Source organism: Nerophis ophidion, linkage group LG07 (assembly GCF_033978795.1).
Source record: "Nerophis ophidion isolate RoL-2023_Sa linkage group LG07, RoL_Noph_v1.0, whole genome shotgun sequence".
Taxonomy (NCBI): domain Eukaryota; kingdom Metazoa; phylum Chordata; class Actinopteri; order Syngnathiformes; family Syngnathidae; genus Nerophis; species Nerophis ophidion.
Window position 1 is genome coordinate 30,596,447 of NC_084617.1, and position 19,076 is coordinate 30,615,522.

At 38.8% G+C, this 19,076-nt stretch overlaps 1 protein-coding gene across 5 annotated transcripts in view; it reads left to right on the top strand.

Annotated features, from left to right (window-relative positions):
• Positions 1-13,369, top strand: part of LOC133556217 (zinc finger protein 646-like) — a 35,639-nt gene extending 22,270 nt beyond the window's left edge. Inside the window, exons 4-7 of one of the 5 annotated variants that reach the window (XM_061905927.1) lie at positions 354-443; positions 9,754-9,957; positions 10,047-10,226; positions 12,915-13,369. In XM_061905927.1, coding sequence (XP_061761911.1) covers positions 354-443; positions 9,754-9,957; positions 10,047-10,226; positions 12,915-13,082 — 642 coding nt within the window. In that variant the 3' untranslated portion in view covers positions 13,083-13,369. Of the gene's footprint in view, positions 1-353; positions 444-9,753; positions 9,976-10,046; positions 10,227-12,914 lie in introns of all 5 variants that reach the window. The other 4 variants (XM_061905926.1, XM_061905929.1, XM_061905928.1 and 1 more) reach the window with 4 other exon arrangements.
• Positions 13,370-19,076: the final 5,707 nt, after the last annotated feature.

The following is a 19,076-nucleotide window of genomic DNA, read 5'->3' on the forward strand; positions in this document are numbered from 1 at the left end:
CCTAAATAACTCCAAATTAATAGTTAATATTGATTTTTTTCTGCATGTTTCGCTCCAAATTCAGTCATTCTGCTCGTATCTATGACTGTTTACTTCTAGCGGAAGTGCAGCGCGAAAAGCCGAGCATGATTGGCTGCTGTAACGGACACTTCTGCCATATCTAATCACTGTGATCAATCTTAGATCGATCAGGGTCATCGGTCATACCATCGCCCAGCCCTCGTCCAGAGATGTGGTTGAGTAAGCAGTAGCATTGTTAGTGGTTAAAAGTCTGGTGGAGTTCCCCACAAATATTGTAATCCACATTTATATGTGTCTTGTGTGTCTGTGTGTGCCTTGTCTTGGTTCATAAGAACCGATTCAACTGCCCGTCCTGCTTAAAGAGCTACAGAACCATGCTGGACCTGGCCCAGCATCGCTGCAGCGCGGCGCCCAAAAAACAGGTTGGTGTGAGTGAGTCGGAATGTGTGTTTGTGTGAGAGGAAGTCTCCTGGACTGTGATTCATTTGAACCAAGGGTTCTGATTTACAACCAACAGCGGTAGAAAATGGATGCATGGATACCAGTAACACCCGCCCTGTATTTAGGGCCTGAGCAGCAAAAGGCTATAAAGGCGCTATTGAAATGGTTCATTTTTTCGTTTATTATTATTCTCCCACTTTGATCGCATTTTTGAGAGCCTTAACCAACTTTTCATGTGTGAGCAAACACAGAAACTCCCTGAGCACACCTGTCTCAAACCTGACTTAATAACACGTTAAGTGTTTTATTACAATTAGTGATTTGGCCCATTTTCAATCAAAATAACCAAAAAAATCTTGTTTTTAATGAGCTATGTACTTGTATGTGTATTGTATGTCTGGGTGGGTGTCCTGCTTTAGAAAGAATGTGTACCCCTTTCAGACGTGACATTTAGTTCCCCTTAAAACCTTCACATGTTGCACAATGAGCTGTAAATGTGATAAAGTGTACATCCTTTTAACTTTGTCTGTAAAATATATACTTCTGTAATCTAGTAACATAATTTCATGACTAATATCCATAAATGAACATTATTAATAAAATGACAGTAGAGTAAGCGCACATCTGATTGAGGAATTATAGTGTAACAACCCGGCATTTACACTCTACGTGGTTATGGAGTTATCCCGCTTTTTATGTGGCCATAAACACAGTTGTCAGTGCAGTTAGGGCCAAGTTTAGCTCAATAAAGTGACGGATGGAAGGCTGCTTGTTGTCACTTGTCACAGTGGTTAATTGCAAAATCCTACAGAGCAAATAGTTACCGGTTTATTTTGTTAAAAATTCGGATTGGATTTTATTTTGTGCACACCATAAATTAGTATTAACAGTGCACAATTGCGCAAGTTGGACTGAACATGCACAAAACTCAGCAATTTTTGCAAGCTTATCCGGTCCGGCATAAAGCATTTTGGGAGTCCTGAACTAAAAAAAAAATGTCTCTCTTGCACCACCTTTTTAAAAATAGGAAAACAATTGCCCTAAATTCTTGTATTGTCATTAAAATCTCTGTAGGCGTCTATAATGACAAGACGCACGTCAATGTCTCTAAAACTCATATTTTTGTAAACACACAGGAAGTCGGCCACCTTGGGGTCCGTCGGCCAGGGGTTATACTTAAAAAAAACTCTTAGGGGTTTCGACCAAATGAGATTGGGATTAGATGACAGACACTACGCAAACGGGCAATAATAAATTGCCGTATGCCTTAGGATGTGGGCGTAGCATGATGCCAAACTTTGATCCGATGGTTCGCCACAACATGTTCAACATTTATAGCCGGGCTCCATTGATTTCGATCTTAGTCAGAATTGGTGCGAATGATGATGATGACACCCGAAGTGCGGGATGGGTAGTACCTATTGGTACCGGATCATTTTCCAAACTAAAATAGGCAAATAGGCTTCAAGGTTTGAGTTTATTTGGAACATGCATGTATACAACATGATACACCACAATTTCAAGTTTCTCTATTCAACATGTTCGAAAAGGAGTAGGGAGAAGCAGAGCAGTTGTTATCACTTCTTTGTACTCATTGTATTCACAATATTCTCCACAAGTACTAACAGTAAAAATAAATATTTAGTGAAGTAAGTTATATTTCACATGGTTGGATAAATAAGATTATGTAGAAAATTAATGGATGTATGAAATAAATTCAGAAGGTTTATTTTATCTCAAATGATTGGAAGGCGCTGACTGCATGCTTACCAGGTGACTCAGGTGAACCCAAAGTTGCAGCGGGGGTGCGATGGCCCTCTCAAAGCTTTGATACTGCTTTTGTTTTCGATTAAACCTGTGGTCTTGTTTTGTTCTTTGTTGGCTAATTGGTGTCTTTCACAACTCACAATTCAATTGAAATCCAATCCTTGGGATGATGATCGATTCGAACCAATTCTTGCAACATATTATTTGGTAAATAAATGATAATGGAACCTTTTTAAAACAGGTAATAGGTTGTAAAAGCTCATTATCTGTGTAATAATGGTCTTTTTAAAAATCAATTCTTGAACATGTGTTAATAGATTCAAAATCATAAGAATCACGATTTGGATGCTACTTGATTGTTCAAGCACTTCCACTCATTAGTGTATTTATTTATGGAAAGAAAATTGCATTGGAGCCCTGACATAAATATGCAGGGCAAAAAGGTTAAAAAAAACTGGGATGTCAAATTTAATTAATCCAAATGTCATTTTAGTTTTATTGGTCAAAACCTTTTTGTTGTACCAAAGATTTCATTTGTTTGAAATACATCCGTAAACATGTATTCCAAACACGGTCATAATGAGGATGTTCTGTTATATTCTGAAAAGAGATGTATAGTTTACAGTTTGGCTTATTTTGGTTTGCATTTTACTGACAGAAACATGTCCGTGGGTTTGCCACACTTAACCATATTGTGTCACTTGTCATCTTTTTAATGTGGACGTTCATGTTACCAAAAAAATACAATAACATGAACGGAATTGGTTTGTGGAATGAACTGAACACGACGTCACACAGTGTCTTTGCGGAAGTAAACATGGCTTCCAATTTCAAGGACTTTTTTGCAAGCGCAGTCAAATTTTTCCAGTTTAAGAGCATGATTGTTTATTGAGTACGTCCTTGTCAGTTCCATACATAATATACATGCATATCTCCAGAGAACAGTCTTGTGCTCAATGGCAATATTATTATTTCAAAAAGAAAATAAAATTAAATTAAGAAAATACAATTAAATTCAACATATCTAAAAAGGGTCATGGGAAGAAGTATAAACGTTTTTACACAGTTAACTTCTTCTGAACCACTTTTTATGCCATTCATCTGGATCCACATACTGTAACTCCATTTGCCCAAAACAAGGTGCTTACAATTACTCAATAAATGTTTGTTTGTTATTTATTCGGTTGGTGGCCAACAAAATCAACAAACAGTCTTACAACCACGAGTTCATAAATTGACAATTTTACAGACTGAAAGGGTTTAGGTTGAAGTTGAGCACTTATTTCGCCTAACCCTATAAACAATCTCAAATACAAGATGTATTTGAGATTGAAACCAGGAGACATCTGCCTGTGATCTTGAGCTTCAGAGAAATGCGAAATTTCCTTTACACAACATACTATAAATACACCTTATACACAGCATAAACACTGTTCAAATATATACACGCTAAAGACATGTGGAATATCCCTGTACACGTGTTGGTTAAACATTTGTACTCTGAGGTTGTGCCTTGAACGTCTTTCTATGAACAAACTTTTAATATTTGCTGGCAATTGATAACTTTTTGCTTCAACCATGATAAGCCCTGTCAAATATTCCAGTAAATTAAGAAATTGTAAAAGTTTTGACCTTAAAATTAAGTTATTTGTGTGCTCCTTGAAACCCACATTATGGATTATTCTACGTTTTTGTAACATTAAGGGAAGTATGTTGGTTTTATAATTAATTATCTCCCCCAAACTTCTGCACAGTAACTTAAAGGGGAACATTATCACAATTTCAAAAGGGTTAAAAACAATAAAAATCAGTTCCCAGTGGTTTGTTTTATTTTTCAAAGTTTTTTCCAAAATTTTACACCTCCCGGAATATCCCGAAAAACTGCTTCAAAGTGCCTGATTTTCACCATCGCTATATCCACCCGTCCATTTCCCTGTGACGTCATACAGGGCTGCCAATACAAACAACATGGCGGTTACCACAGCAAGATATAGCGACATTAGCTCGGATTCAGACTCGGATATCAGCGGCTTAAGCGATTCAACAGATTACGCATGTATTGAAACAGATGGTCAGAGTATGGAGGCAGATAGCGAAAACGAAATTGAAGAAGAAATTGAAGCAATTGAGCAATTTACCATGAATTGATTAACGTGGACCCCGACTTAAACAAGTTGAAAAACTTATTCGGGTGTTACCATTTAGTGGTCAATTGTATGGAATATGTACTGAACTGTGCAATCTACTAATAAAAGTATCAATCAATCAATCAAAAAAGCGAATAGCTATTGACGCTATTCGGCCATAGCATGGATGTACCTTATGAAGTGGCCCATAGCATAGCTGCCTTATTAGCATCGCCGGTAAAATGTGCGGACCAAACAATCAGGACTTTCGCATCTTGAGACACTGGAGCAACTTAAATCCGTCGATTGGTAAGTGTTTGTTTCGCATTAAATGTGGGTATCTAGTTTCAAATGTACATACAGCTAGCGTAAATAGCATGTTAGCATCGATTAGCGTAGCATGTTAGCATCGATTAGCTGGCAGTCATGCCGTGACCAAATATGTCTGATTAGCACATAAGTCAACAAAATCAACAAAACTCACTTTTGTGATTTTGTTGACTTAATCGTTGCAAATGCATCTGCAGGTTATCCATACATCTCTGTGCCATGTCTGTCTTAGCGTCGCCGGCAGACACTCTGGCAAATTCAATGGGGGTCTGGCGGCAGATTTCTTGCCAGTGGCGCAACTTGAATCCCTCCCTGTTAGTGTTGTTACACCCTCCGACAACACACCGACGAGGCATGATGTCTCCAAGGTTCCAAAAAATAGTCGAAAAAATGGAAAATAACAGAGCTGAGACCCAGTGTTTGTAATGTGAAAATGAAAATGGCGGGTGTATTACCTCGGTGACGTCACGTTCTGACGTCATCGCTAAAAGACCGATAAACAGAAAGGCGTTTAATTTGCCAAAATTCACCCATTTAGAGTTCGGAAATCGGTTAAAAAAATACATGGTCTTTTTTCTGCAACATCAAGGTATATATTGACGCTTGCATTGGTTTGGTGATAATGGTCCCCTTTAAGGATGATGACTGAATAGTATAGTTTTCCATCTTGCTCTTGTCTTGCTTTTGCCAGCACTCCAATGTTTCTAGATTATTTAATATTTTTTATCAATTATTACACCGAGTAATTTACTTTGCTCAACTTGCTCAATGTTCATCCAATCATGATTTTTATTTGTGTATTTATCTTCCTGTTTCCAAATATAATTATATTTTTCGGACCTAGACTTAGAGACGAGTTGTTCCTTTTGAACCATGATTGCCTTTTTTTTTCATTTCTAAAGTGATTGTATCAATTCGTCTGTTCAAGTTACTGTCAGAAAAAATATATTTGTATCATCTGCGGAGAAGACCAACTTTGAGCATTGTGAGACATTACGCAGATCATTAATATATAAAATAAAAAACTTTGGACCCAAAACTGATCCCTGTGGAACACCATATGCAACATGGGTGTTGTTGATAAATGGCTTTGGCTTTGCATAGTAGAGTTTTAACTTGTACTTACAGATGTAGCGACTTTAGTTACTGACAGTGGTTTTCTGAAGTGTTCCTGAGCCCATGTGGTGATATCCTTTATGATTTTTGATGCAGTATCGCCTGAGGGATCGGAAGTCATGGGTTTGTCGCTTACGTGCAGTGATTTCTCCAGATTCTCTGAACCTTTTGATTATATTAGAGACCGTACATCGAACACCATATTGCATATGGTGTTCGATGTACGGTATGCATTATGGTGTTCTGGAAAAGGGTGGATTGCTTTCTCCGGGTTAAGGAAGAGATCTTGGTACGTCAGAGTCTTGTTTACAAGTGAGGATAGAGTGAATCGTGAGATCGACAGGCGGATCTGTTTGACGTCTTCAGTAATGCAAAAGCTGTATCGATCCAATGTGGTGAAGAAGGAGCTGAGCCACAAGGCAAAGCTCTCAATTTACCGGTCGATCTACATTCCCATCCTCACTAACGGTCATGAGCTTTGGGGTATGAACGAAAGGACAAGATCGCAGGTACAAGCGGCCGAAATGAGTTTCCTCCCCTGGGTGGCTGGCCTCTCCTTTAGAGATAAAATGACTAGCTCTGTCATCAGGGAAGAGCCAAATGAGGTGGTTTGGGTATCTGGTCAGGATACCACCCAAAAGCCTCCCTAGGAAGGTGTTCAGGTCACGTCCGACCGGTAGGAGGTCACAGGGAAGACCCAGGACACGTTGGGACACGTTGGCCTGGGAACGCCCCGGGAACCCCCGAGAGGAGCTGGACAAAGTGTCTGGGGAGAGGGAAGTCTGGGCTTCTCTTCTTAGGCTGCTGCCCGGCGACCTGACCTTGGATAAGCGGAAAAATTGAATGGATGGATGTTCCGCAGGGATCAGTTTTCTCAAACAACTTATTTTGTGTAGGGGACTAAGAAGGAAAAGAGTAAGGAATGTTTGTGGGGTTTTTACTTAAACGTCTGTTCTGAGAAGTCTGTTGTCTGCTGATTGGTCCACCACGACCGTGTAGTTTAGCGAAGAACTGTGACGTTGGTCACCTTCCGATGACAAATGGGTGTGATGAACATGACACGAGCGTCTAGACTGCAGTATGAAACATCTCAGATTGATGAGCACTTCTGAAAGAGGCTATGGTTGGGTTTAAAAAACATAGAATTGTTCTGTTGACACTGAAAGGAAGAAAAGACATATGAGCAAACTCATCGGAATTGACTTGCTTTGTGAAGGGGTCAGTTTGGATAAGTCAACCAGAAATGCATTTATATCATTCTAATCACAAGTGCCTCACAAACGGACAATAAATAACATGCCCTAATCCAAGGACAAACTACACAGATACGAATTGGGGGAAAAGAAGGAACCTTGAGAAGGGAGTGCTAACGTAGGGACTGCCCTTCCAGATGTCAGGTGGTATACTTGTTACATTTTCTTTTATTCCCTACGTTAGAACAAAGAGAGCACAGTCTACCAAGTCAAGTTCTTGGGGTGTTAAGCTTACTTGGCCTATAAAGCGGATCCTTTGAAGTGTTCCATGCAATCCATTGAGAAGCCAACAGATAGTCACGGTCTTCTTCCCGGCTATCAACTCGGTCTGCTTGCACCTCATCCCAGCTGGTATCGCTCCAGACACAAACCGTGGTGGAGAGGGGACACAAAGCAGAAAAATAGTAGATCAGCATGTCTAAAAGCTAGATCAGTGCTTCTCAAACTTTTCTCACCAAGTAGAACCTCAGCAAATACTTGGCTCTCCAAAGAAATCATGCCTCTCATCTGGATATTAGGAGGATGTAGCCATTGGTCTAGAACAGGGCTGTCAAACTAATTTTAGATGGGGGGCCACATGGAGAAAAATTTACTCCCAAGTGGGCCGGACTGGTAAAATCACGACTCGATAACTTCAAAATAAAGACAACTTCAGATTGTTTTCTTTGTTTAAAAATAGAATAAGCACATTCTGAAAATGTACAAATCATAATGCTGTTGGTTTTTTTTTAAACTTACATGTTTGTGTTATATTTTTATTTGTTTTTATTTATGCTTTCTGAATAAATTATGTGATAATGTTCATCAGTCAACTCATTGGTCTTATTTTTCAATCTATCAAAATAAAAATAAAAAATATCAAAATCTAATTACATTAAGTTATTTATGTACTTTGCTCATTTTCCACAACTGGTGCACTAACATCATTTGGTTTATTTGCATTTTTTTTATATACTTAGCATCATCTACGAAGATACAAAAAAATTGCTACTGCGACATCCAGTGGACACATTTAGAACAGCAGTTTATTTCATTCAAAAATGTCGACCAATTGTTATACTCATCCCGCGGGCCGGATAAAACTGTTCACGGGCTTGTTTTGGCACGCGGGTCGTACATTTGACACCCCTGGTCTAGAAGTTGTTTATCTGTGACATTCAAATTTTCAAACACACACAACTGAAAACAGTGTCTGCAGAGAGACTTCTCCTCGTTAACCCTTTGTGGGGGACGGCGTGGCGCAGTTGGGAGAGTGGCTGTGCCAGCAACCTGAAGGTTCCCGGTTCAATCCCCACCTTCTACCATCCTAGTCACATCCGTTGTGTCCTTGAGCAAGACACTTCACCCTTGCTCCTGATTGTCCTGGTTAGCACCTTGCATGGCAGCTCCCGCCATCAGTGTGTGAATGGGTGAAAATAGTGTCAAAGCGCTTTTGATCCTTAAAAAGGCAGAAAAGCGCTATACAAGTATAACCCATTTACCATTGTGTGCATCATGATTACTTCTTCATGTGGACATCCCATCAGTCTTTATCCCAGTGAGAGCAAACATTGTACAGTAAGCTGACGTTTTATCATGTTTCTATATCTTGTTAAGCACTTAGCAATACTGCTACATGGTGTTTAGTGTTTGACTAAAGCTGCATCTGTTTAGCACACTTGTAGATCATCAAAAATAGACGTTTATAGATCATTTGTCCCAAAGTAGTCTTTGTTGTCTCTCATGAAGTCTCATCAAGCCATACCAATTGGTCCTTTACCGATGGATGGCAACATACCTGAATTGGTCCGATACCAATTGATGGGAGCATCCCTGAATTGGTCCAATACCAATGGATGGGAACATCCCTGAATTGGTCCGATACCAATTGATGGGAGCATCCCTGAATTGGTCCAATACCAATGGATGGGAACATCCCTGAATTGGTCCGATACCTATGGATGGAAACATCCCTGAATTGGTCCGATACCGATGGATTGGAACATTCCTGAATTGGTCCGATACCGATGGATGCGTACATCCCTGAATCGGTCTGATACCGATGGATGGGCACATCCCTGAATCGGTCCCGTACAGATGGATGGGCACATCCCTGAATCAGTCCGATACCAATGGATGGGCACATCCCTGAATCAGTCCGATACTGATGGATGAGAACATCCGTGAATCGGTCCAATACCGATCGATGAAAACATCCCTGAATTGGTTCGATACCGATTGATGGTAAGGTCCCAGAATCAGTACGATACTGATAGATGGGAACATCCCTGAATCGGTCCAATACCGATGGATGGGAACATCCCTGAATTGGTCGGATACCGATGGCTGAGAACATCCAGGAATATTCCACCAAGTCATGCAAGAAGTTTCCTTCCTGAAATGTGCTCCTCTGATGTGTCCTCTCCTCCTCCACCAGGACACATTTTCTCTGTCCCAAAGTCGTCTCTGTTGTCCCTCATCAAGTCTGCTTTAATTAGCATTTGTGGTGGCTTCCTGATTATCTCTCAAAATGGGAAATTGTTACTATTTTAATCACATCTATTTATTAGCAAACTCTCTGTCTTCAGATGATTTATATGATAGTAGTTTCAATATGGAGGCAACTTGTTTTTCCACTCTGCTGCTACTTGAAGGTCATTTGATCTATACTGAGAGTTATTCTCATGAGTCCATTTTCTGTCTGTTTACTCCCTATTCAGTCTACCAGCCGGCGTTCAAATTTCGCTGCCAATCCTCGCCGACAGCAGCAGCAACAGCAGCAGCAGCAGCAGAACAATGCTTCGTCCATGATGCAGCACGGAGGACACGGTCAACAGGAAGCTCTGCCCTCCCACTGCGTATCTCCCATGTCTCAAGGAGGCCAGAGTGGTGGCCTGGCCAGTCAGTCTGTCCATGACCACCAGGTAGGGAGGATATACCAGGTTTGTTTCTTTCCCCTCAGCTCTTTTCTATCGACCGGGGCCGTCTCCACTAACGCTCTTTGTGCCCGCAGGTCCGTCCTAGCTCTGTGTCGTCCCAGAGCAGCCAGCAAAACATGAGGAGCTCCTCCTCCTCCAAACACATCTCCTCTTCCAGCACTACATCCTCTTCCTCCTACTCTCTTCTCCAGCCCCTGGTTCCTGAGGTAAAGGAGATGAGCTTGGGATACACTAGGCTGAGCGCCAATGCAATGGTAGGAGAGAACCGTCCATTAGAAGCTTTCTCCTTGTCTGCCTACTAACACCAGGAGAAACGTTCTAAAAGACAGGAACATTAGCAGATGATAGAGCCCTTTGCTCCCATGACCTCGTCTGGGTCTTGTGCTGCGTGCCAAGGCATGTCGAACAACACGTGTCCAAAGTGCCGCACCAGTTCCATCTGTCCAAAGTGCTGCACCAGTTCCATCTGCAAAGGCCCGCTTTGTAAAATTAGTATTTGAAAAATAAAAATAAAAAGAAGAGGTGAAATGTAACAAGAAAACCACTCTTTCATAACCAAAAGTTGCCAGTAGGGCTTTTTTTTCTCTTAAAAATTGTCATCGCCCAAAAAACTTCACATTTAAATATTCTACTTTGTAATATTTTGGGGAAACTTTTTCATATTTTGGGTGTTTGCCATAGAAAAGCTAAGTTTTCTTTGACAAAAAGGACATAAAACAAACACAATGACAAAAAAATTTAAACGTACTATACCCTACGGTAACTTACTAATTATTATCATCTATATCATGTAAATCTACTGTATATTACCATACATATCATGTAAATTTAAATATCATATATTATGTAAATCTACTATATATTATCATAAATGTCGTTTAAATCTACCATACATTATCATATATATCATGTAAATCTATTATATTGTATCATGAATATCATGTAAATCTAATTATCATGAATATATCATGTAAATATACTGTTTAATATCATATATATCATGTAAATATACTATATATTGTCATATATACCATGTAAATATACTATGTTTGATCATATATATCATGTAAAGCTACTATATATTATCATAAATATGTGAATCTACTATAATCATATATATCATGGAAAGCTTCTATATATTATCATATACACAATGTAAATCTACTATATATTATTATATATATCATGTAAATGTACTATTTATTGTCATATATCAAGTAAATATACTGTATATTATCATATATATTAGGGGTGTGGGAAAAAATCGATTCGAATATGAATTGCGATTCTCACGTTGTGCGATTCAGAAGCGATCTTTTTTTTTTTTTTAATCGATTTTTTTTTTTTTTAATCAATCCAACAAACCAATTCACAGGAATACCATAACAATGCAATCCAATTCCAAAACCAAACCTGACTCCGCAACACTCAGAACTGCAATAATATATATATATATATATATGTGTGTGTGGGTGTATGTCTGTCCATCTATCTATACATGCATACATACAAACACATATATGTATATAGATATATATGTATGTTTATACACACAGTGGGGCAAAAAAGTATTTAGTCAGCCACCGATTGTGCAAGTTCTCCCACTTAAAATGATGACAGAGGTCTGTAATTTTCATCATAGGTACACTTCAACTGTGAGAGACAGAATGTGGAAAAAAAACAAACAGGAATTCACATTGTAGGAATTTTAAACTATTTATAAATTATGGTGGAATATAAGTATTTGGTCAATAACAAAAATTCAACTCAACACTTTGTAATATAACCTTTGTTGGCAATAACAGAGGTCAAACTATTTCTATAGGTCAATAGGTGTTTCATCTGACATCACATGGACAAATATAAGACCTTCTGGAGGAAAGTTCTGTTACCCAGAAGATTTGGTCACATTTTCAGTAGACCCATAATCATAAAAAAAAAAAAACTTCATGAATGTTTTTGTGACGAACAAGTATGTGCTCAAATCACTCTATCACAAAAAAATAAGAGTTGTAAAAATGATTGCTAATTCAAGACAGCCATGACATTATGTTATTTACAAGTGTATGTAAACTTTTGACCACGACTATATAAAGCTACTTTAGGCGGTATCGGACCTGAATTGGTCCGATACCGATGGATGGGAACATCCCTGAATTGGTTCGATACCAATGATGGGAACATCCTTGAATAGGTCCGATACAGATGGATGACAACATCCTTGAATAGGTCCGATACAGATGGATGACAACATCCCTGAATTTGTCCGATACCGATGGATGGGCACATCCCTGAATCGGCCCTATACAGATGGATGGGCACATCTCTGAATCTGTCCGATAGCGATAGATGGGCACATCCCTGAATCGGCCCTATACAGATGGATGGGCACATCTCTGAATCTGTCCGATAGCGATAGATGGGCACATCCCTGAATCGGTCCTATACCGATGGATGGGAATATCCCTGAATTGGTCCGTTACCGGTGGATGGTGACATCCTTGAATAGGTCCGATACCAATGGATGGGCACATCCCTAAATCGGTCTCATACAGATGGATGGGCACATCCCTGAATCGGTCCCGTACAGATGGATGGGCACATCCCTGAATCAGTCCGATACCAATGGATGGGCACATCCCTGAATCGGTCCGATACCAATGGTTAGGAACATCCCTGAATCCATCCCATACAGATAGATGGGAACATCCCTGAATCGATCCCATACAGATGGATGGTAACATCCCTGAATCTGTCCCATACAGATGGATGGGAATATCCCTGAATTTGTCCGATACGGATGGAAGGGAACATCCTCGAATCGGTTCGATACAGATGCACAGGAACAGTCCTGAATATTCCACCAAGTCATGCAAGAAGTTTCCCTCCTGAAATGTGCTCCCCTGACGTGTCCTCTCCTCCTCCTTCTGTGGTGTCTGCAGCCCAAACACCAGGACACGTTCTCTCTGGCTCCTCAGCGGCCGCTCACCACCATCAACCCCATCGCCCACTCCCTCCATGCCAACGGAGCACCCGCCCTCAAGCCTTCGCCCGTGCCACGTAGCATCCAGTCCATGCCCTGGGAGCAGCGCTCGCTCTACAATCAATAAGGGCGACCCTCCTCCTCCTGGCATCCTCACGCCTCCTGGCAGGACGTGGACGTGGACTTGGACGTGGACGCCCTCATGAGTCCTGCTCCATCTGGACCTTGTATGTGGGAGGGGATGTGCAAACATTCAAAACTAGTTGACATTACTGAGTAGTTCACTCTTTGTGTGTTGCCTTACCTTCATGTATGATCCACACCTTCATGTCCTTTCATAACCCAAAATATATCCTCACCCTCCTTTTGGATGACATGACCTGCTTTTTGAATAAATGTTGACTAGACCTTCAAGTCCCACATGATGTGGCTAACTCCTCTCCTTGCGCTTTCTCTGGTAAACTTCTGGTAAGGAGCCCAAAGGAGTATCGCGCACATCAGCCACCTCCTTATTAGCAGCCATGTGATTTTCCCCCTATAGTTGGAAATCCGTCTTTTTTATCTCTGTAAAAATATTTTTAAAAATTATTTTCCATTATTCTTAATTTTCCCCGACCTACAATGTGTTAAAATCTTGATCCGTCTCTTTACCATACCTGCCAACTACTACGGTTTTCCCTAATGAGTACAGTTTATGATAAAAACTACGGATATCCATTAAAAATAATGAACTTAAAAATGGAAGCTATGTAGTGAAGCTACTCCACAGGCAGGGGACAAAATATACGGTAACATCAATGATGATTGGTTGGTTTACGTATAAGAACATCCATGATAGGTTGGCTGGTTTACTATGATGAGTCATTATTGGTTAGGATTAGGGCAAAACTTTACAGACAGGCCAATCAGAGGAAAGATAGGGCGGGTCATGGAAACCGGTAAGGAAGTCTTTTTTTTGTGTGTGTGTTTTTTTTCTTTTTTTTATATACCTATATTTATAAAGTTCAACAATTACAAACAAACATGAACAAGGACAATAAAACAAGTACAAAAACAGTACAATACAGTGCCAGGGTGTTGTTGATTCAATAAAGTAATTATAGTATAATGTATAATATATATACTGTATTTTCCGGACCATAGGGCGCACCGGATTATAAGGTGCACTGCAGATGAGCGGGTCTAGTTTTGATGTTTTTTTTATATATAAAGCGCACCGGATTATAGGGCGCATTAAAGGGGTTATTATTTTTTTCTAAATGTAAAAGACTTCCTTGTGGTCTACATCAGTGGTCCCCAACCTTTTTGTAGCTGTGGACCGGTCAACGCTTGATAATTTGTCCCGCGGGCGGGGAATCTTTTATTTTTTGTCATGAAAAAGGGAGGTTTTTTGGGGGTTTCTGCACTAATTGTAAGTGTATCTTGTGTTTCTTATGTTAATGTAATAAAAAATACAAATTTAAAAAAATTAAAATTATATAAAAAAAATAAAATTATTAAAAAATTATTCTGCGGCCCGGTACCAATCGAGCCGCAGCCCGGTACCGTTGGTTGGGGACCACTGGTCTACATAGCATGTAATGGTGGTTCTTTGGTCAAAATGTTACATAGATGTTTTATAGACCATCTTCGAGCCGCTTTCTGTCAGTCGCTTCAGGATGCGCTGTTTACTGGGCGGTCTTATTTACGTGGCTCACCTTCGACAGCGTCTTCTCCCCGTCTTCTTTGCTGTAGCGGCCTAGCGTGCAAGGACGGGAGTGGAAAAAGTGTCAAAAGATAGAGCTAACTGTATTAATGACATTCAGACTTTACTTCAATCAATGGAGCAGCATCTTTTCATCCGCCGGAAATGTGTCCCGTGAAAAACCGACCGACCGGAACTCTCCAATAACTGAAGTTCCTTGGGTGAATAATGTAAAGTCACTACACCGGTATGTTTTAGCGCTTTCATGGGGTGTTTACTGACAGATATAAGTAAGAACTCTACTCTACTTTATATTAGAAGTGGCAACAGCGGAGGATGAATGTGCCATAACAAGAAGTTCGAGAAGTAGAAGAAGCTTATCGACTACGGCGTCAAGACCGACTACAAAGGCAGATATGCACAATTTTTCAAGACTTATGCAGATCCCAAATACAGATCAGCAGGTACCAGAAGGTAAGAAAAGTTGCTTTTGCATAATATTGCAAAACATACGCCAGATAATATGTCTTACCTATACACACACCATAATAATACTGGTATGTTGAAGCACAGTACAATCCATCAAGCGGTGCGGCTTCATAGCTTCCCAAAGTCATACTATAACATTTTGATAGATTTTTGAGCGCTGAGTGTAATGTTCTATATTTTCAATGGAACATATCAAATGTTGGTGTTGTTTACTTGAGTCATATTGCAGACTACACGCATCTCTTATGTGTGACTGCCATTACATTGCAGTCTACACGTATCGTTTATGTTTGACTGCTATCTATTGGTCACACTTATAATTTCAATATGTACCAAATGAAATAGCTTCGAGGTCGGTAAGCAAAACCAGAATTATTCCATATAATCGGCGCACCGCGCTGTCGAATTATAAGGGGAAAAACGAATTTGAAGTGCGCCGTATAGTCTGAAAAATGCAGTACTTTTAATAAAGTTCACCATTTACAAACATATGAACAAGAACAATTAAAACAAGTACAATACAGAGCCAGGGTGTTGTTGATTCAATAAAGTAATTATAGTAGTATACATATATATATATATATATATATATTAGGGGTGGGCAAATTAATGCGTTAATTAAGAGTTAACTCATCAATCTATTAACGCCGACAATTATTTTATCGCACATTTGCGTAAGTTATTTACATGCTTTTATTTTGTTAACGCCTTTTCTTAACACGATGGCGTCCCCCGGATGGGCTTCGGCGTGGAGGGGCTCTTGGTAAAGATGGAACATTGGCAAAAATACCGGACAATTCTGCAAATTTCATGGTCACTCCGGGATCACTTACGACCGCCAGACAATTCTGGATGTGGATAGATCGGGCCGTTTTGGACTGAATGACGCGCGCTTGCTAGACCAGCTAGCTAGCATGGGAATACTTTGCCGGCTACATCCAGCGGCCTGTGAAGCAGCGGAGTATATGTGTTGTCTGTCTATTTATGAATAATGCAGACGAGGAGTGTTGACTGAGTTCTTAACGTTTGCTTTCAGAGCGTGCATATCACAACATACAAGATGCCGTCATGGCGACACAACCTATACCGGGCTACCGCACATGCTCGTCACTCCGGTTGCATGCTGGGTAGGGTAGTTCTTTTTTTCCCTGGCTCATAACATCACAATATAGTACCATGTATATGTGTTCAGTTTATCAAAGCACCAAGCAAACAATCGGAAAATTCCCATCAAATCAATTCCTAGATATGCTCATAATTATTTTAAGTGCACTACGCAGAATAAACACAACATTATTAATATTGCTACTACGGATAATTTGATCAAAAATTCCCTAAAACACACTATAATATAGGTTTTTTAAACATAAGACCCCTGATAAAAAAAATGTTTCTGCTGTTACCTCAGAAATTGCCTGTTCAGATGTTATGATTGTGGCTCAGAGATTTGTATGTAGATTATATTTATTTTCCATAACAAACAGGATAACTTAAATACCCTGGCAGTGGCAATAAGCTTAAATGTTTGTATTTACATTTTTTGAGTTGATTTTCGTAAAATATGCTATTTAACTGCTACTGTTTAACAAGGACTGACTTAAATTGTGTTTGCACAACAAATGTTTTGGCGCTTTTGTTCATGTGGGAGAATATTCCAATAAAGGTGCACTACACACTACTTTTGAATTCATTATTGGGCTTTGCGTATACAATGCAGTTAATCGCGATTAATCAGAGAAATAGTGCGATTAACTTCGATTAAAATTTTTAATCGTTGCCCAGCCCTAATATATATACATTATGTATAATACATATATATGTGTGTATATATATGTGTGTGTGTGTATATACATATGTATATACTGTATACATGTGTATATATATACAGTATATATATATACAGTATATATATATATATATATATATATATATATATCTATATATATATATATATATCTCGTAATTTGTATAGTTATAGGGTCACACAAGTTTTGTAAATATTTTAAATTTGGAGCATAACATCATAGTTGGTTGTTAGAGGTAGAAAGTGTTCTACAGTAAAGTTCTAACTCTTTTTTTTATAGGCACAAAAAATAGTTTGGGTATTGAGAAGCTTACATTTATGAATATACAACTTAGCCAATAGTGTAATGAGTTTACCAAGGTTAAATTTATTTTCATGTTTTTTCTCATACTGTGTAAATCCAAATAGCACATCTTTAAGACAAAGCACAAATGTGCATACTTGCCAACTTTGAGACCTCCGAATCTATCTATCTATCTATCTATCCATCTATCTATCTATCTATCTATCTATCTATCTATCTGTTACGGTGCAGATGTTCACCCGAAATGTGTTTGTCATTCGTGTTTGGTGTGGGTTCACAGTGTGGCCACCCTCAGTGTGACCTGTGTGGCTGTTGATGAAGTATGCTTGCATTCACCTGTGTGTGAAAAGCAGTAGTTATCATGTGATTGGGCCGGCATGCAAATGCGGTGCTTTTAAGGCACGGCCCCAATAGTGTTGTCTGGGTGAAAATCTGAAAAAATTCGGGAGAATGGTTGCCCCGGGAGATTTTCGGGAGGGGAACTAAAATTCGGGAGTCTACCGGGAAAATTGGGAGCGTTGGCAAGTATGCAAACAAGATGAAACAACAGATGCCTCGCCACAGTGATCGCAAGTCCACAACAGGTGGCAAACAGTCTTTGGATGCAAGTTACATAAGACGCAGGTAACATCGATTTGCTTCTTGTATCTAACCATCACAGCCTTTAGAGCAGGGGTCACCAACGCGGTGCCCGCGGGCACCAGGTCGCCCCCGTAAGGACCAGATGAGTCGCCCGCTGGCCTATTCTAAAAATAGCTCAAATAGTAGCACTTACCAGTGAGCAGCCTCTATTTTTTAAATTGTATTTATTTACTAGCAAGCTGGTCTCGCTTTGCTCAACATTTTTAATTCTAAGAGAGACAAAACTCAAACAGAATTTGAAAATCCCAAAAAATATTTTAAAGACTTGGTCTTCACTTGTTTAAATAAATTCATTAATTTTTTTACTTTGCTTCTTATAAGTTTCAGAAAGACAATTTTAGAGAAAAAACACAACCTTAAAAATTATTTTAGGATTTTTAAACACATATACCTTTTTACCTTTTCAATACCTTCCTCTTCTTTCCTGACAATTTAAATCAATGTTCAAGTATTTTTTTTTTTTTTGTAAAGAATAATAAATACCTTTTAATTTAATTATTCATTTTAGCTTCATTTTTTTCAAAAAAGAATATTTGTGAAATATTTCTTCAAACTTATTATTATTAAAATTAAAAAAAAATATTCTGGCAAATCTAGAAAATCTGTAGAATCAAATTTAAATCTTATTTCAAAGTCTTTTGAATGTCTTTTACAATGTTTGTTCTGGAAAATCTAGAAGAAATAAGGATTTGTCTTTGTTAGAAATATAGCTTGGTCCAATTTGTTATATATTCTAACAAAATGCAGATTATATTTTAGCCTATTTAAAACATGTCATCAAAATTATAAAATTCATATTAGTCAGGAAAAATTACTAATGATGTTCCACAAATTATTTTTTTAATTTTTTCAAAAAGATTCGAATTAGCTAGTTTTTCTCTTCTTTTTTTCGGTTGAATTTTGAATTTTAAAAAGTCGAAATTGAAGATAAACTATGTTTTATTTTTTCCTGTTTTCTCCTCTTTTAAACCGTTCAATTAAGTGTTTTTTCATCAATTATTCTCTACAAAAAAACCTTCCGTAAAAGGAAAAAAAATGTACGACGGAATGACGGACGGAAATACCCATTTTTTTATGTATATATAGATTTATTTATTAAAGGTAAATTGAGCAAATTGGCTATTTCTGGCAATGTATTTAAGTGTGTATCAAACTGGTAGCCCTTCGCATTAATCAGTACCCAAGAAGTAGCTCTTGG